The sequence below is a fragment of the Ptychodera flava genome, chromosome 15 (assembly GCF_041260155.1).
Source record: "Ptychodera flava strain L36383 chromosome 15, AS_Pfla_20210202, whole genome shotgun sequence".
Lineage (NCBI taxonomy): Eukaryota > Metazoa > Hemichordata > Enteropneusta > Ptychoderidae > Ptychodera > Ptychodera flava.
The window spans coordinates 10946413-10961285 of NC_091942.1; the positions used below are offsets into that span (position 1 = coordinate 10946413).

The 14873-nt window shown below is 38.3% G+C and overlaps 1 protein-coding gene across 2 annotated transcripts; it reads left to right on the top strand.

Moving 5' to 3' along the window:
* Window positions 1-996: 996 nt before the first annotated feature.
* Window positions 997-13887, top strand: LOC139151139 (sulfotransferase 1C4-like). 2 transcript variants are annotated; one of them, XM_070723696.1, is made up of 7 exons: window positions 997-1201; window positions 7512-7636; window positions 8150-8409; window positions 8938-9100; window positions 10429-10523; window positions 11182-11371; window positions 12926-13887. In XM_070723696.1, the coding sequence occupies exons 2-7, from the start codon at window positions 7552-7554 to the stop codon at window positions 13036-13038; spliced, it is 906 nt and encodes a 301-aa protein (XP_070579797.1). In that variant the 5' UTR covers window positions 997-1201; window positions 7512-7551; the 3' UTR covers window positions 13039-13887. The 2 variants fall into 2 exon arrangements, with proteins under 2 accessions (XP_070579797.1, XP_070579799.1); XM_070723698.1 differs by lacking the exon at window positions 997-1201 and having other exon boundaries at window positions 7457-7636; window positions 12926-13091.
* Window positions 13888-14873: the final 986 nt, after the last annotated feature.

Sequence of the window (14873 nt, forward strand, 5' to 3'; positions counted from 1 at the left end):
ATTCAAATTTGCAGAAATACACAATATTGTTGGAGTCGTTGAAATCAGTAAATCTTTAAGACTTAAGTGTTATCATAAAGAAATGTTGTTCAATCTTCAGGGGAAACAAGTTGTCCACTTCATAGAGTTAACACAGAGAAGGCGGCCATTTGAATTACAAATATCGATAAATGTTGGGCAATTTGTTTTTCTAATACCACAAATTACGGTGACCCCGAGGTTTAATCTTGACTTGGCAAGAGAATGGTGGAAATTGTCCAGATGGAATGTTTGAAAAAAATTTTAGTCTTTCATTTGCGAGACGCAGCGGTGATACATTCAACATTGAGGTAATTGAAGGGTAGAGCGACAGATAAAATTTGATAAAATAATGACTTTTTGCATTTTAAATTAATAAAATCTAAATTCATGAAAAGGTTACTAAACATTAAGAATATATGAAAACTGCACAGACATCGATACCTTGTTTTCGCTTTTGCCTGGGAATCTAAGTGTGCACTCTGTAAGCCACTAAAAGTCATAGTAGCCCACTATATATATCAAGAACAAAATCAGTCGCTCAATTCACTTCTCTGTATGAACTATTTTTTAGAATGTTGTGTTACTCCCTAAGCTCAATCGCTTTGATCGTTGCTCCAAATACTCAGATATCGACAAAGGCTCGTGATCTACTGCGTTCACTCTACTGACATTTCGAAACCAAGAATGATTTGGTGGATATTTCTTCGTTCTACTTTTTCCTTTTAATATATGTCCACTGACTTGGGTAAGGTGAAACCGTTTAATGTAATGTACATGCCACTTTCTAAACCTCGGATCATTTTGAGCTCATCATCAAATCCACCTATCCGACATGAAAACAACAAAACAAGAAATCAAGAAGCCGCATTTCTTAAAGCCAGCAAGACGACGATGGAGTATTCCATTCACAAATATATAGATGGCGTGCTTGACTCGAGTGTGTAGGTTCATGGGTCAAGAGGTCTTACAACCTTTGAGCTCCATGACCCAATGAAGAATCACGCTCGAGGTTAGAGGGGCAAGCATACACCCGATGGGAGGCCATGCATCGCTGACAAAGACGTTCCGATAGCACTTTTAGTCAGACTGACTGAGCTCATCACATAGCTGCTGAGGGAATTTCTTCGCAAGAAACAAGGAGCTGGTAATAAGTTTCCGACCATAGGAAAGTTTTGACGAGGTAGGAAGGACCCTTTGTATAGCAACATTCTGAACATGGTTGGTCGAGGGGTTAAGTGTTCCATTCTTACAGTGATTAAATGGATTCTGACTTGGTGCATTTATAAGAAGGTCAGATGTTCATGAGCATGGCTTGTTCACAGGTTATCGTAATGTTGCTTGGATAGTCGTTCGAGGCGGGCGGCCGCAGGTCGCCGTTTACTTGGAATTTTTTCCAAGTAAACGGCGACCTGCGGCCGCCCGCCTCGAACGACTATCCAAGCAACATTACGATAACCTGTGGGCTTGTTTACAACGTTTTTCATACCAGGTTCAACTAACTGTATAGTCAATAGATCAAGATCTAGACAGTCCCACTATGGATTTTTTTTTTTTATAGCAGTTGCTGACAGGCACGGCAAACGCGTTCACCCCACGATCTAAGCATTACGTCAAAGCATATGAGCGTGCTAGGGTAGCATTAAAAGAAAGCGCTGTGCGACAGAAACGGAATTGTGATAGGAGGTTACTATGGAAACCACTAAAGCGAGGGGATTTCGTTTGGGTGTTGAATAATAAACGAAAGAAAGGTGTGTCAGTCAAGCTAAGACCAGTATGGGAAGGTCCATACATAGTACTCAACAAACTTTCAGATGTGTTGTACAGAATTCAGAAAGGTCCACGAGCAATGCCAAAAGTAGTTCATTATGATAGGCTGAAGTTGTACACAGGTGATAGAATGAGAAACTGGCTTGCAGTAGAAAATAATGTAGAGGTAACAGTAGACCTTAATGATGATGAAATGTCAATGACCGGGGAAGTGAATGATGAAGTAGTGAACGAGGGCTGTGTAGAGACAGAAGCTGGTGTAGAAGGTAGGTTAAATGAAACATTGAGCAATGGACAGAATAGCGCTGTTCACGGTTACAGGTTTGTTACTAAATATAGCTGAACGCGCGCGACATCGGACACGCAGCTTGAAATGCGGACAAATTTTATCAATGTTGCATGCCGTGGCTGTTTTTGCAGCTTGTACTCTGAGTCGTGAATATGTTTTTTAGTATTCACTCTTACACTAGCAGTCAGCCCACTGAGATGTATTTTCGTCGTTCTTGCATGCGTAATTTTCAAAAGCGTAATCTAAAAATGCGGACAAATATTTATTTTTGCATATTAATGAGAGAACAGTGACGTAAACTGTGAACGGCCCTATAGGAGACAGCAACACTGTGATGAGCCAGAGGCAGTAGAAACTAGGGTAGAAGAAGACATGGGGACACATCCAGTTAATGGCAAACCAAATGATAACACAGAACCAGTTAGGAGACGGTCAAAACGTACTATAAAGAGACCACAAAGATTCAGATTGAATGAGTTTGGATATTAAAACAAATGAATTGCATGCAGTGACTAATATTGCATGTGCATGTCGATGGAATGTAAATTCAGCAATGGTTGGAATGTACTTAGTGAAGAGGTCTGTGAGCATAGAAAAGTACAGAGAAAGTTAAGGTGGAAGAATAAATTATGTAAAGTGTGTAGTTGCCATGGTATGCGAATGAATGCAGAAAATTATGCAGAGTGAGAGTTTGCAAATAGTATGAGAGTAGTATAGAGATAAGTTATGTAGTGTTAGTTAATAGTTTTATTGTTGTTTTTTCAAAGATAAACAGTAGATTTAATTTCATTTAATTTTCAATAGCTTTAAGTTTTATTTTAATGTCAATGTTTTATATGTCTGTATCTGACCTGTGCGAATCCCCCAGTACTTATCTGCCCTGTGCATTCCGAACCCCCCCCCCCCCAATTGACTGTGAACTGTACCGACCTTGTGCTGTATTATCTTTCACTTTAAGTAATACCCAGGAGGGCAATGACAATGTTCTTAGAAGGAGCTGTGTGAAACTTATCAAAATTACCTTGAAATGTCGGCACCTTGGCCGCATTTCCACAAAGACATTTTATACATTTTAACCAGACAAGAGCATGGCTACATCCTGGATCAGATTCTAGGAGGAGGTCGCCAAAATATACACTTGGGGAATAGTTCCCCCTTCTCACAATTAAACCCTACTCAGTGCCTAAATATGATGGATTACAGACCATCTGTAGGTACATATGATCTGTACTTGCCGGACCATGACGCTGAGACCAGACTTTGCGTCCACTCCTTGACAATTTATCAAGGATCAAACCTTGAATGTCAAATGCAATACATAGTGGATATAACTGTATGACTGAGCTTGGGTAGCTCACTCACGTCTCTGCACGCCTCCCTGCGGAGCCTGCTGTGTGTGCTGAAAGCCGAGACTCTACGGTGTCAAGACTGTGGTCCCTCCATGGAGCAGAGTGACTGAACTACGAGAGAAGCACTTGGTGTGCATACACTTGGCCAGTTGTACCTGAACAGAGACAATCTCGACATCCTACGGAACCGCCGTACAGAACTTGAATTGCGGGACCTCTGATGCTAGGACAAACAACTGTGCACATGTGCTACGGGAAAGGACTTGAACGGGATCTGTGTTGAAGTACCGGATCAAGGGATTGTATGCTCGACTGGACAGTGAACACTGCAGACGGACGCTTTATTAACCCGGGCAACTGTAGAGCTCATAGACTGTACTACACGTTACTCCTCTACCCCCTCTCTTACGCACAGGAGTCAGATAAGTTTTTCTTATTATTGTAAAATAATATTTCTTTTATATTTAATTAGAATAAATAGGAGAATTACTAAATTTTGTGTGTGTGTCTGGATTACTGTTGCATGGACAACAGCTGGTAACATTGATCACATGAAGAGTTCTGTCTCCCCACGTACCCACGGCCAGTAGAAACCAAGGCCTTCCAAATTAATTAACTCGTCCCGAAAACAAATAAAATAAGTGTCACGGTTCCGCCCTTACATGGATACACAGCACTCCATCAATGGCATTGAAACAGCCAACTTTTATTATGCTGAAATATACAGAAACGCAGTTTTACATGTTGCCGTTCTGGCTACAGGCTTGAACTGAAACAATACAAAACACTTTCATTAGAAAATACACTGTTTGCTGAAGAAAATACACGTACATACATATATAATCCCGACAGAAGAACTATTTTGACAAAAGACTAATTACAACGCTTTCACATCAAACATTAAACAGAAACTAACTGAATTATTCCAGTACTGAGTTACAAAAGTACATTAAAATTGTGAAAATATAACTGGCTGTGAAGAATATAACTAACCTGAAATATACAGAAACACAGTTTTACATGTTGCCGTTCTGGCTACAGGCTTGAACTGAAGCACGTTTCCTCGCACTTTTGCTTTTAACGGACTGAAACGTGGCAAAAGGTGCGAGTACTGCTATGTCTGTATTACTATTGGTGGATAAAAATGCAAATGAGACATACAGATGTCATTGAACCAACATATAAAAAACAAAACGACCAATCACGATAAGACAATTATCCTTGTATCCAATCAAATTAAAGTATATTGCGCACTTGTAAAACCACACACTGCGACATAAGATCATTACAAATTGTAATATTTGTTCACTTCACCTGTAAGGCAACCTGTCTGATGAAAACTAGTGTGATGAAATGTGTAACCGTACAGTGACTTTGCTTGATAGACTAGAAAGGGTCTATAAAACCAATTATTAATAGTTGTGCCCTAGAGCTGCATATACCCTATGTTATGTGAAATTTTCGCTGCGTTAACTGCGTTAACTTGTTCCTCACTTGCTTGCGACATGTAATGAAAGACAAGACCAGTGACAACTTAAGCCAGATCCAGAACCATATTGTTCCTCGGATATCGATTTTTTCTGGTGAGGTTATATATATATATATATATAATATATATATATATATATATATATATATATATATATATATATATATATATATATATATATATATATATATATATATATATATATATATATAATATAAAGCCATCATGGTGATAACCGGGAGGGCACATTGTATACATTTTGTGTATATATTATATATATATATATATATATATATATATATATATATATATATATATATATATATATATATATATATATATATATATATATATGTATGTATGTGTGTGTGTGTGCGTGCGTGTGTGTGTGTGTGTTTGTGTACAAGTTGAGAGAAACAAACTTTGCTGTTTTCTCTTTTAATTAAAAAAAATCAACACTTGCATGGTGAAGTATTTCATTTAGAAGAATAATTGGATATTATTCCCTAATATTTTTCTTCGTTCAGCGAAGGAAAATACGAGTGACGTAATGACCGTGTCACCACGAGTCGAAGACGAGTGGTGACACGGTCATTACGTCACGAGTATTTTCAGAGCTGAACGAAGAAAAATATTAGGGAATAATATACTTATCACATGCACAAGCCAAGAATTCGTTATTTTTTGCAAAATAAAATAAGTTTTCCATGACGATTCCGCGTTCAAACTTTGAACTACTTTAGGAATAAATATCAGTACGCCGTGCACAAGTTGTCAATCATTTCCAGTCGTCCGTCGTGTGCGTTAGCGCTCACGTTCGTCGTGTGTGGAGCAAATGACAGCTCTCGGTCTACACATAGGCTATCTTCCGCAAAGTTATAATCTATTTCAAAGATAGCATAGTCCTAGAAATTTATCACAGACGAAGATACGCTATTTTTCGGGAACAAATATCGACTGAATCTGAATCTTGTGCATGTGATAATAGATGTTTCAGTATTTTTGTTCTGTATCTGTTTCCATAGTCTGTTCCATTAATCCATAATCACAAACATAGTCTAGATTAAACTTGAATTGTTACGTATCTAACTTAACGATCTCTGAGTTGGGGCAACGGTCTGGTATCGTAATGCTTTTAGTGACTGAAGCTGAAGCAATAAGTCGTCGGTTGTAAGATCCACTTTATATATTTAAACAGCAGCGGTGTGGACTCCCTTCCCTATTACCAACTCTTACCGCTGATCCACGCTTTGTCTAGAAAGTGTAAATAGTTTCCAAATCTATATTGAATGATTCACTCAGTTACAGCTTTAATTCAATACACATGATACAGGTAACGTCAGAAAATATTAAAGGACAGGAAATATTGCCAAAACAGGATGAGATGATCTTTCAACTGGAAGCGTTGGTCAACGTCAACCTCCGGTCATTTCTAACACAGGCAGGGCAATCTACTATCTATGTATCAGGTAACTTTAGGGAGCCGTCTAAAATAGAAATTTTGACGACCGCCACCCCATTTAGAAAAGTTAAATATCAAGACATGTAATTGTAAAATTTAACAAAAATACAGTAATGGTAAAGACCTTTTATATCCTGGTGTGTCCTGCTAGATTATTATCGGTTATCTCATAACGGTTGAAAAAGGAAACAAACAAAATAATATTCAAAGTTACAACAAAATGTAGACATGAAAGCTCAGGCTATAACCAGTATCAAACCATACAGTATTGTTTACTTTGGATGGGTATCATGACAGGGTTTTCACTAAGATATCTGACAGGGCAGAATTTGAAAGTACAGAGGGCTGAGAACACCGGGGAGGCTGAGGGAGAAAGTGTCAGAGGAGGTTGTACACTCTCTCGCGTGGAAAAAATTGAGAAATTGATCCGTGCAATGGTGCAGTCTGGTGCAATATCAGAGGTGTTTTCAATTTATATTTTTACTACGTAAAACTGTTAGAACACACCAAGGGGGAGAGCGCGAGAGGGGCTGTCTCATCGAAAATTTTTAGAAATTAATGTGTGAAATTGTGCAATCTGAGAGGTGTTTCAAGTCATTTTGCACCAAAAATTGAGTAAACCCCTTCTTTCTCTCCACATTTTCAGCAACCCCCTTGTAACTTTCGATTATTTGAGTGACCTTCCTCACATTCCTCCAATCCTCCTGGGCGTAAATCATGACGGCCCCCTAAGCATACGTCAAAACCATGGATGTAAATTTGTTTACATCCATAAGTTCATTACTATTAAACATCCGAAATCACCGGGGCGGGAGGGGAAGGGGTTACACACTGTTTTCTGTGGTACGTTTTACCTATAAAGACGAAAATGACATGGAAAATGTGGCATTTTCAGACTAGTATTCAGTTGTTGATAAAGTGCATGTATGGCCATGTTGATAATAAGTACTTTGATAAATTTTGACTTTGATTGAATTTGATTTGTTAACACTAAGAATAGTAAACTGTGCTATGCAGTGAAGTCTTATGGTGGACGCAAAACAAAAGAATTATTATTCAATTACTTCGGGCAAATGTCTTAAAGGCATATCGATATTCTAATCTCCCCTCTCGCTCGTCTTTGTTTACTTTCAGAGGGTAGTCTGCTTTCAAGAAAGTTGATGCAAGTGGAACGATGGGTTTTAGACCTCCATCAGAAAAATTTGTCAACTTTGAAGTTCGTCCAGATGACGCATACCTTATCACATTCCCCAAGTCTGGTAAGAGATTGGTTTTCCTGGCTTTTCACTGTACGATCAATTGGTGCCATGCTCGAGTATATAAGGTCTTGGGGTGAATCCATTGCACTTTATTCCTGTTTCAGAAGTTATTTAGCTATAATAGCAGTTACCTTGTTTCCTCCTTTTTGTTGTTGAAAGATTCTACATTACCGAAGCTATAGAGTCCAAAATTATCTTACACGCCCATAAAACATCTGATCGTTTGCCCGAAAACAAACTGCATATATTTTTCATCACAACCGACACAAAAGCTTTACGCTGGCATCCTGAAGTGATCTCACCTGCCAACCCCAAAGTCAAAAGACAATGCTCAAAAGAGTTTTACAGCTCAATTTTCCCTTTTGGACAATTACATTGTTCAAGTAAAACCACTTTTTTGTTGGAAAAAATAATGAATGGATAATAATCCGAATAATCCGACGTGACTTCCTGAGCGATGTGTCTATGCCTAGTGCTGACTCTTATAATTTGACAATAAATTCAATTCGACAGGAACCACATGGATGAAGGAGATTCTCTCCCTTATTCGAAATGGTGGTGATGTTGACGCTTTGAAGGGAACATCCATAGATATGTCTATTCCTCAGCTGGAGTTGGTAGTCACCGATTTCCCCGGGAAAGATAAAGTCTCCGAGATGCTGGATATAACCCCTGATATCAGTTTGACAAGCATGGAATCACCGAGATTGCTTTGCACGCATCTCGACTACACATCACTACCGACGCAACTCCAGGGCAATAAGAAAGCAAAGGTGCCATTAGAAGTCTTTTATCTTTGCATGTTACATTCTGAAGTGATATTTGAGAATACATGTTGGCTGTGAGATCATTCAAAGTCGTTCTTTTGAAGCTATCGATAGCCGAACTTTAAAGGTCCTTTTTTCTCGTCAGAAGATCAAGTAAGTCTAGAATAGGCTCTGTAATCCTGGGATAGCAAATTCTTGAAACATATTAAATTCGTCAAAGGTCAGATGAATCGCACCGACTCTACCCCCATCCTCACCCCCGACACGTTGGTCAGACTTAGCTGGCAGGGAATTAACTGCATGTGGCTTGCCAACAATATATTCGTGTGTCACATATTTTCATGTGTCACCAATTTCAGTTAATCATACCCCTATTTTAGCCAAGTTCTGTCAATACGTGAAATTGTAAAGTATACATACTTGGACCAACTTACACTTTTCGTCACACATACACGTTTAATTGACGAGTTATGATCAGTTGTGATGAATTTCTTCCTTCCAACTCAACGTCTGCAATTTCGTTTTACTTTACAGATAATCTACCTCGCACGAAACCCCAAAGATGTGGCGGTGTCTACTTATTACTTCGAAAAGCTTCTCGCCCAACAGAAGTTAATAAAATCCGGGAAGACTTACGACTGTTTCAGTGATTATGTTGTGGACTTTGTCAATGATTTAGCAAATTCATGGGGAGCATGTAAGTAGAAATCAACACCCGCTCATTTATTTTGAGTTTCGCTTATTTACTTTTTGCTGAGTCATCACAGTCAAAATTCGATTTTTAGAGAAAAATATTACACCATGGGTTCACCTACAAATAAGTCAAGAAATTATACCGTTAAAGAGTTATTTACATTATTTTTCTTTTTTAATCAAATTTGAACGTAAATGACTCAGCAAAAAGTAAATTAGCGAATCCCAAAATACCTGAACGGATTTTAATCATATACTTCAATTACTGGATGATCCCAAAGTGGCGTGAGCTTGCAGAACTTTTTTGTCACTTCTGGAATCTCCTCACGAGGCTGTGTCAACTAGACCACGGTCATTTTAGAGAACAGTGATTACCAGTATATGCCAACCACATATGTTGCATGGCGTGCGGTGAGCGCAGAAGCGCCGGGCACGAGCAGGCGTGGAGCCGCCGCAGGTGCAGATCTTGGGTGGTAGCAAATATTCAAGTGAGAACCTTGAAGGTCGAAGCTGCGAAGTGGAGAAAGGTCCCATGTGAACAGCAGTTTAACATGGGTCAGTCGACCCTGAGAGACAGGAGAGCTCCGTTCTGACGCAAGGGGACGCTTGTTGAGACAAAATCCCTCCCTGGTCCATCCCCAATCACAACTTTCGATGTCGTAAAAAACAGAACGTTCAGCTATTAAGGCATTTCTGTCTTTATGAGACTGTTCACAGTTGAAAGAGTGTGTTGGAACAACAGAATATAAGCAAAAGCTATAAATGGCCAATCACCACCAGGTTACCATCTACAGAACAAAATTACAAATGGCTCCGAAAATAAAAGATGATGTCAAGAATTGTCAACTCTGTTTTAGAGAGTTCATTATAGTCCTCCAATGAAAGACAATCGATATTGACATTCTGATTGATATTACCCGGAGTCGTCATATTGAAAACTGGTCTTTTTGTCATCTCACGGAGCAAAAGAGAAGAGAATTCATGTTTGCTGAGAAAAATCAGTATGAGAGTGCCATTAACTTCATTATTAATTTATTTATTTATTTATTTATTTGTTTATTTATTTATTTATTTGGTTTTTTTGTTTATTTATTCATTCACATTTATACTGGTTTGCTACCTCAGTCAAATGCACTGATTTCAAGGGAGGACCAGTGTAAAATAAAAAAATAAACTATTATAATCAATGAACTCAAAATACATTAAATTGCAAAATACAAAACATGGCTGAAAAATGAAAGTCACGTGGCAAACAAAAGGTTAGACATATAAAATAACACTGCAAAAAATCCAACACAAAAATAAATCTGCTCCATTTCTGTTTCTTACCAGACAGCGGAATGCATTGGCACGACCATGCAATGGAGTTTTGGAGAAGACGCCATGACGAGAATGTTCTTTTTCTGAAATATGAAGATATGCACAAGGTAAAGTTCATGCCTTTGTGCGTCGTAAATTTTATGCTTTGGTTTTACTCTTGAATCACCATTTGATTAAATCACGCATCGTCTCTGTAATTATCTCTCATCAAATATGCAGCGTTCTACAATCAATCGCAAGCTCTTTTTGCCTCTCAGAAGAAATAAAAAAATTCCAACCTTCACTTTCTTTATTTGTTGATCAAGCATGCTATATGTGGTTCAAATGTAACGTGCTCTATTGCAGGCTGAAATTGTCGTTTGTAAATTTAGAATGCGCCTTGGCCTCGGGGACAGATATTCTGACCCAATATATGTATTTTAATCTATCACGTGTTAGGATTCATTTTGAAGCTTTTTAAGTAAGTGATGGTTTCACAGGGTTACAATTGTGAAGGTAGAAAAAATCCTCTGTAGAATTGATACAGGGATGGGGACATTTTGATTTTCAATTGTCGGTAAATATTAGGTTGTTTGCTTCAGTCTTTAGTAAAGATAGCAGGGTGACCCCGGGGAAACGATAAGTAATTTTTTGACCATTAATTAATCAATGATCTGATTAATGTATCGCTCAGATAACTAAACAGAAAAGCAAAGCAATTTCTGGGACCCTCTTGAAATATTTTTGGGGTACTAACATCATGTGTAAATACCAATGATTTTACAGGACATACGTTCTACCATAAGTGCCATCGCAACATTCTTGGACGTGGTTCTGGAGGAGAAATCGCTGGACGCCATCGTTGCAAACACCAGTTTTGAGGCTTCGAAAAAGAATCTTAGGACGCTGCGGGCAAAGTATTGCAAATACCGCCTCGGAGTGGACCCAGAAACACAGTCACCATTTGTGAGAAAAGGTAGTTACATGATTATCTGAAGAAAGTATAAAAATCTCTCACAATTGAAGACGGGCTTTGAAATCTTTGTCCGAGTGAATTTTGGGTCAGCAGGTCAAAATAAAGCCGATAGGCCTAAAGGTAGTCAAGGGCAGTTCGGAGAGGTCTTTTCGGTCTGGACGTGTTTTCTATTAAACCCTGTAATAATTTCCTCCATCCGTAATAATTCAACAGACCCTTCTGATGATACATTGTTCCACAGAGTAATATCATAGACAGAGTGGCAACAGCTATTGTTTAAGGCGTGAAGCGGTTACGTAAGCAATCCATGTTTGCCTCGCCTAACGAAGCTCTTGGCTCTCTTTTCCGAAGAGTGCCGACCATGCACCCTTCGGTAATTTTCGGATTTTCACCAATTGTTAAGCGAAAGTATGTTCGACAAAGCGTGTGTTGTAGTTGTCGTGTGGTGCTAATCGGAATTGATGTGCTGGCGTAAACGCGAGTGTTTTGAGCTTCAGGAAAGTGGGTTTTACCGTTTTAAAAATTCCTCTCATATTTTCATGAATATATAATGAGTGTGTTTGAACCAAATTTGAAAGTCTTTTATCGATACTGTCTGGTTTTACTCAATGGTTTACGGTCAGTCACACCGTCTTTTACACGTGCGCCAAGAAAGGACATGTTTATGAAACTGCTGGCGTGTTATGTTTTGATTGGCGTGAGGCAGTGTTTCTGGCCTGAGAGCTCACAAAGTAACTATGGTTGCTACACGACTGGCAGTACGATGCCATCTCGTCGTATGTTTCGCATAATCTCGTGTAATTATCAACCACAAACCAAGCCTCCAAAAAGGTTAACACCTTTAAAGCTCATTTTAATATGAAAAGCCAATAGTCTACCGAGACGACCATGGAACAAAAGGCATGCAAGTGTTGCCACTCTGTCTATGATATTACTCTGTGATTGTTCTTAGTGAGCGGTACTCTCACGTACCCGGTCGAAGTGGTTACATCCGGCCTAATGTCGATACATCTTGTCTTTTAGACTGAAAGATTCTGTTATGCATTGGTCTCCTCCATCTTGGGGATGGAGTTGGCGAAGACGCATACACGATTCATTCTTTCAGTATCTCTTGTCTGTTTGCTTTCTTCGTTTAGAGCCGAACTTCGTAAGTTTGAGCAGAAACACTTTATATCAGTGCGTCTGACGTCTGACATTCAATGTGAGAAAAGTCCTACAGAGAAAGATACGAGACCAACATATCGCCATTCTGTTACTGATAGTACCCTTTTAGAATTTAACCTTCTCTGAAGATATGTTAATATTAAAGGGAGAACGACTGTAGCAGTTAGAAAAAAGGCTGAAGTATAACTGTTTTCATTTCTTGAGTTTTACTAAATTACCCTGTTAAAACGTCTGAAAATTTGAATTGTATTTATAACCACAACTTATTGAATCGCCCAGAATATAGTTGGCACACTGCCTGTATCTTTTTTTTATTTTGGAGGGGGATATAGTTTGAGACAGGTCACATATTTTCCCTGAAATGACAAATTGCAACACTTTTGATTCCAGGCAAGGTCGGCGGCTGGAAAGAACACTTCACAGTTGCAGACAACGAGATGTTTGATGCAAAATACCAGGAATGGATGAAAGACAGCGAACTTGAATTTGACTTTGAACTTTGATGGAATTGGTAGTATTCTGTACTACTGCTCTTTGCTTCAGTCAGCCAAACAAAAGGCACACCTGTCTATAATATTGAACAGGTTCCTGAGGTTCCTATGGAACACTGAAAACTCAAAGTAACAATGCTAAGCCGCTTTTTGTTGATTTCTTAGTACAAATAGTTCACATGCATAGAACACCCAACCAGCGACTGTAATGTCATGTTGATCAATATGATGCCATATTTTCTACAGGAAATTAAAACTGCATTGAAATACAAATGTCTGTTCCTTTAAATTAATGGTGTGTTCCCTGTAAGTGAGAAAACTTTCAAAAAAATGTAAAACAGAAATTATTTTCTAGTGATTCTCAGAATCTGTGAACGTTATTTTAGAGGCGAGACTTTTACTCCGCACAAAGAAAAATCAAGGAACGTTTGTTGCAGTCCATCATGAGTTTTTCGAAACACGAAGAGTGGCAAAGCAGTACTCGTTGGGGTTTCTTTTAGTTGCACTGTAATTTACCGAGGTTGATAAATATCGTGTCCTTACACTTCAAAACTACAGTTACGTGAAATGATGGGAACTAAAGTGTCAAAACAACAAATATGGATAGAAAGTTATACATAGCTAACAAAGTTCTTAGTCATAAAGCAAATAACAAACACCAAGTACATCAAGTCTCCCGGGTTACCCAGAGCCGATCGAACTTGGTTTGTCTACTTTTTGAAATAAAATTGACAATTTAAAATATGGACTCTGTTATGAGCAGCCAATGTAGTCATATATTATGTCGGGATGAAATCCTCTACTGAGGTGAATAACTACAATATATCCTTATCAACACTCCCCTTCTCCCAAATTCATAAAAATTGTCCGAGAACTGGGCATAAACGAAATATTACCCTCTTATAGAGCCACGTATAATTATTGTTTTATAAAATTCATTACATTGATTACATTTCGAGAGGATGTGAAAACTTTATAAACAGAGCTATTTCTTTTCAAAGTTTCTTGTCTGTAATTATGTAAGACAGTTGCTCGAATGAGAGCTGTGGTAAATCGTGGCTCAGCATAAGTTTCAAATTTTCGTGAAAGTTAGCATTCAAAGCCATATACAATTCAAATTTGCAGAAATACACAATATTGTTGGAGTCGTTGAAATCAGTAAATCTTTAAGACTTAAGTGTTATCATAAAGAAATGTTGTTCAATCTTCAGGGGAAACAAGTTGTCCACTTCATAGAGTTAACACAGAGAAGGCGGCCATTTGAATTACAAATATCGATAAATGTTGGGCAATTTGTTTTTCTAATACCACAAATTACGGTGACCCCGAGGTTTAATCTTGACTTGGCAAGAGAATGGTGGAAATTGTCCAGATGGAATGTTTGAAAAAAATTTTAGTCTTTCATTTGCGAGACGCAGCGGTGATACATTCAACATTGAGGTGGCTGGAAAGGGTAGAGCGACAGATAAAATTTGATAAAATAATGACTTTTTGCATTTTAAATTAATAAAATCTAAATTCATGAAAAGGTTACTAAACATTAAGAATATATGAAAAACTGCACATACATCGATACCTTGTTTTCGCTTTTGCCTGGGAATCTAAGTGTGCACTCTGTAAGCCACTAAAAGTCATTGTAGCCCACTATATATATCAAGAACAAAACTCATCGCTCAATTCACTTCTCTGTATGAACTATTTTTTAGAATGTTGTGTTACTCCCTAAGCTCAATCGCTTTGATCGTTGCTCCAAATACTCAGATATCGACAAAGGCTCGTGATCTACTGCGTTCACTCTACTGACATTTCGAAACCAAGAATGATTTGGTGGATATTTCTTCGTTCTA

Bases quoted from the DNA above. Each gene is read 5' to 3' on its own strand.
- LOC139151139 (XM_070723696.1), top strand. From the start codon at position 7,552: ATGGGTTTTAGACCTCCATCAGAAAAATTTGTCAACTTTGAAGTTCGT. The intron at 7,637-8,149 runs GTAAGAGATTGG...TCAATTCGACAG, and splicing joins TATCACATTCCCCAAGTCTG to GAACCACATGGATGAAGGAG. The intron at 8,410-8,937 runs GTGCCATTAGAA...TTTACTTTACAG, and splicing joins AGGGCAATAAGAAAGCAAAG to ATAATCTACCTCGCACGAAA.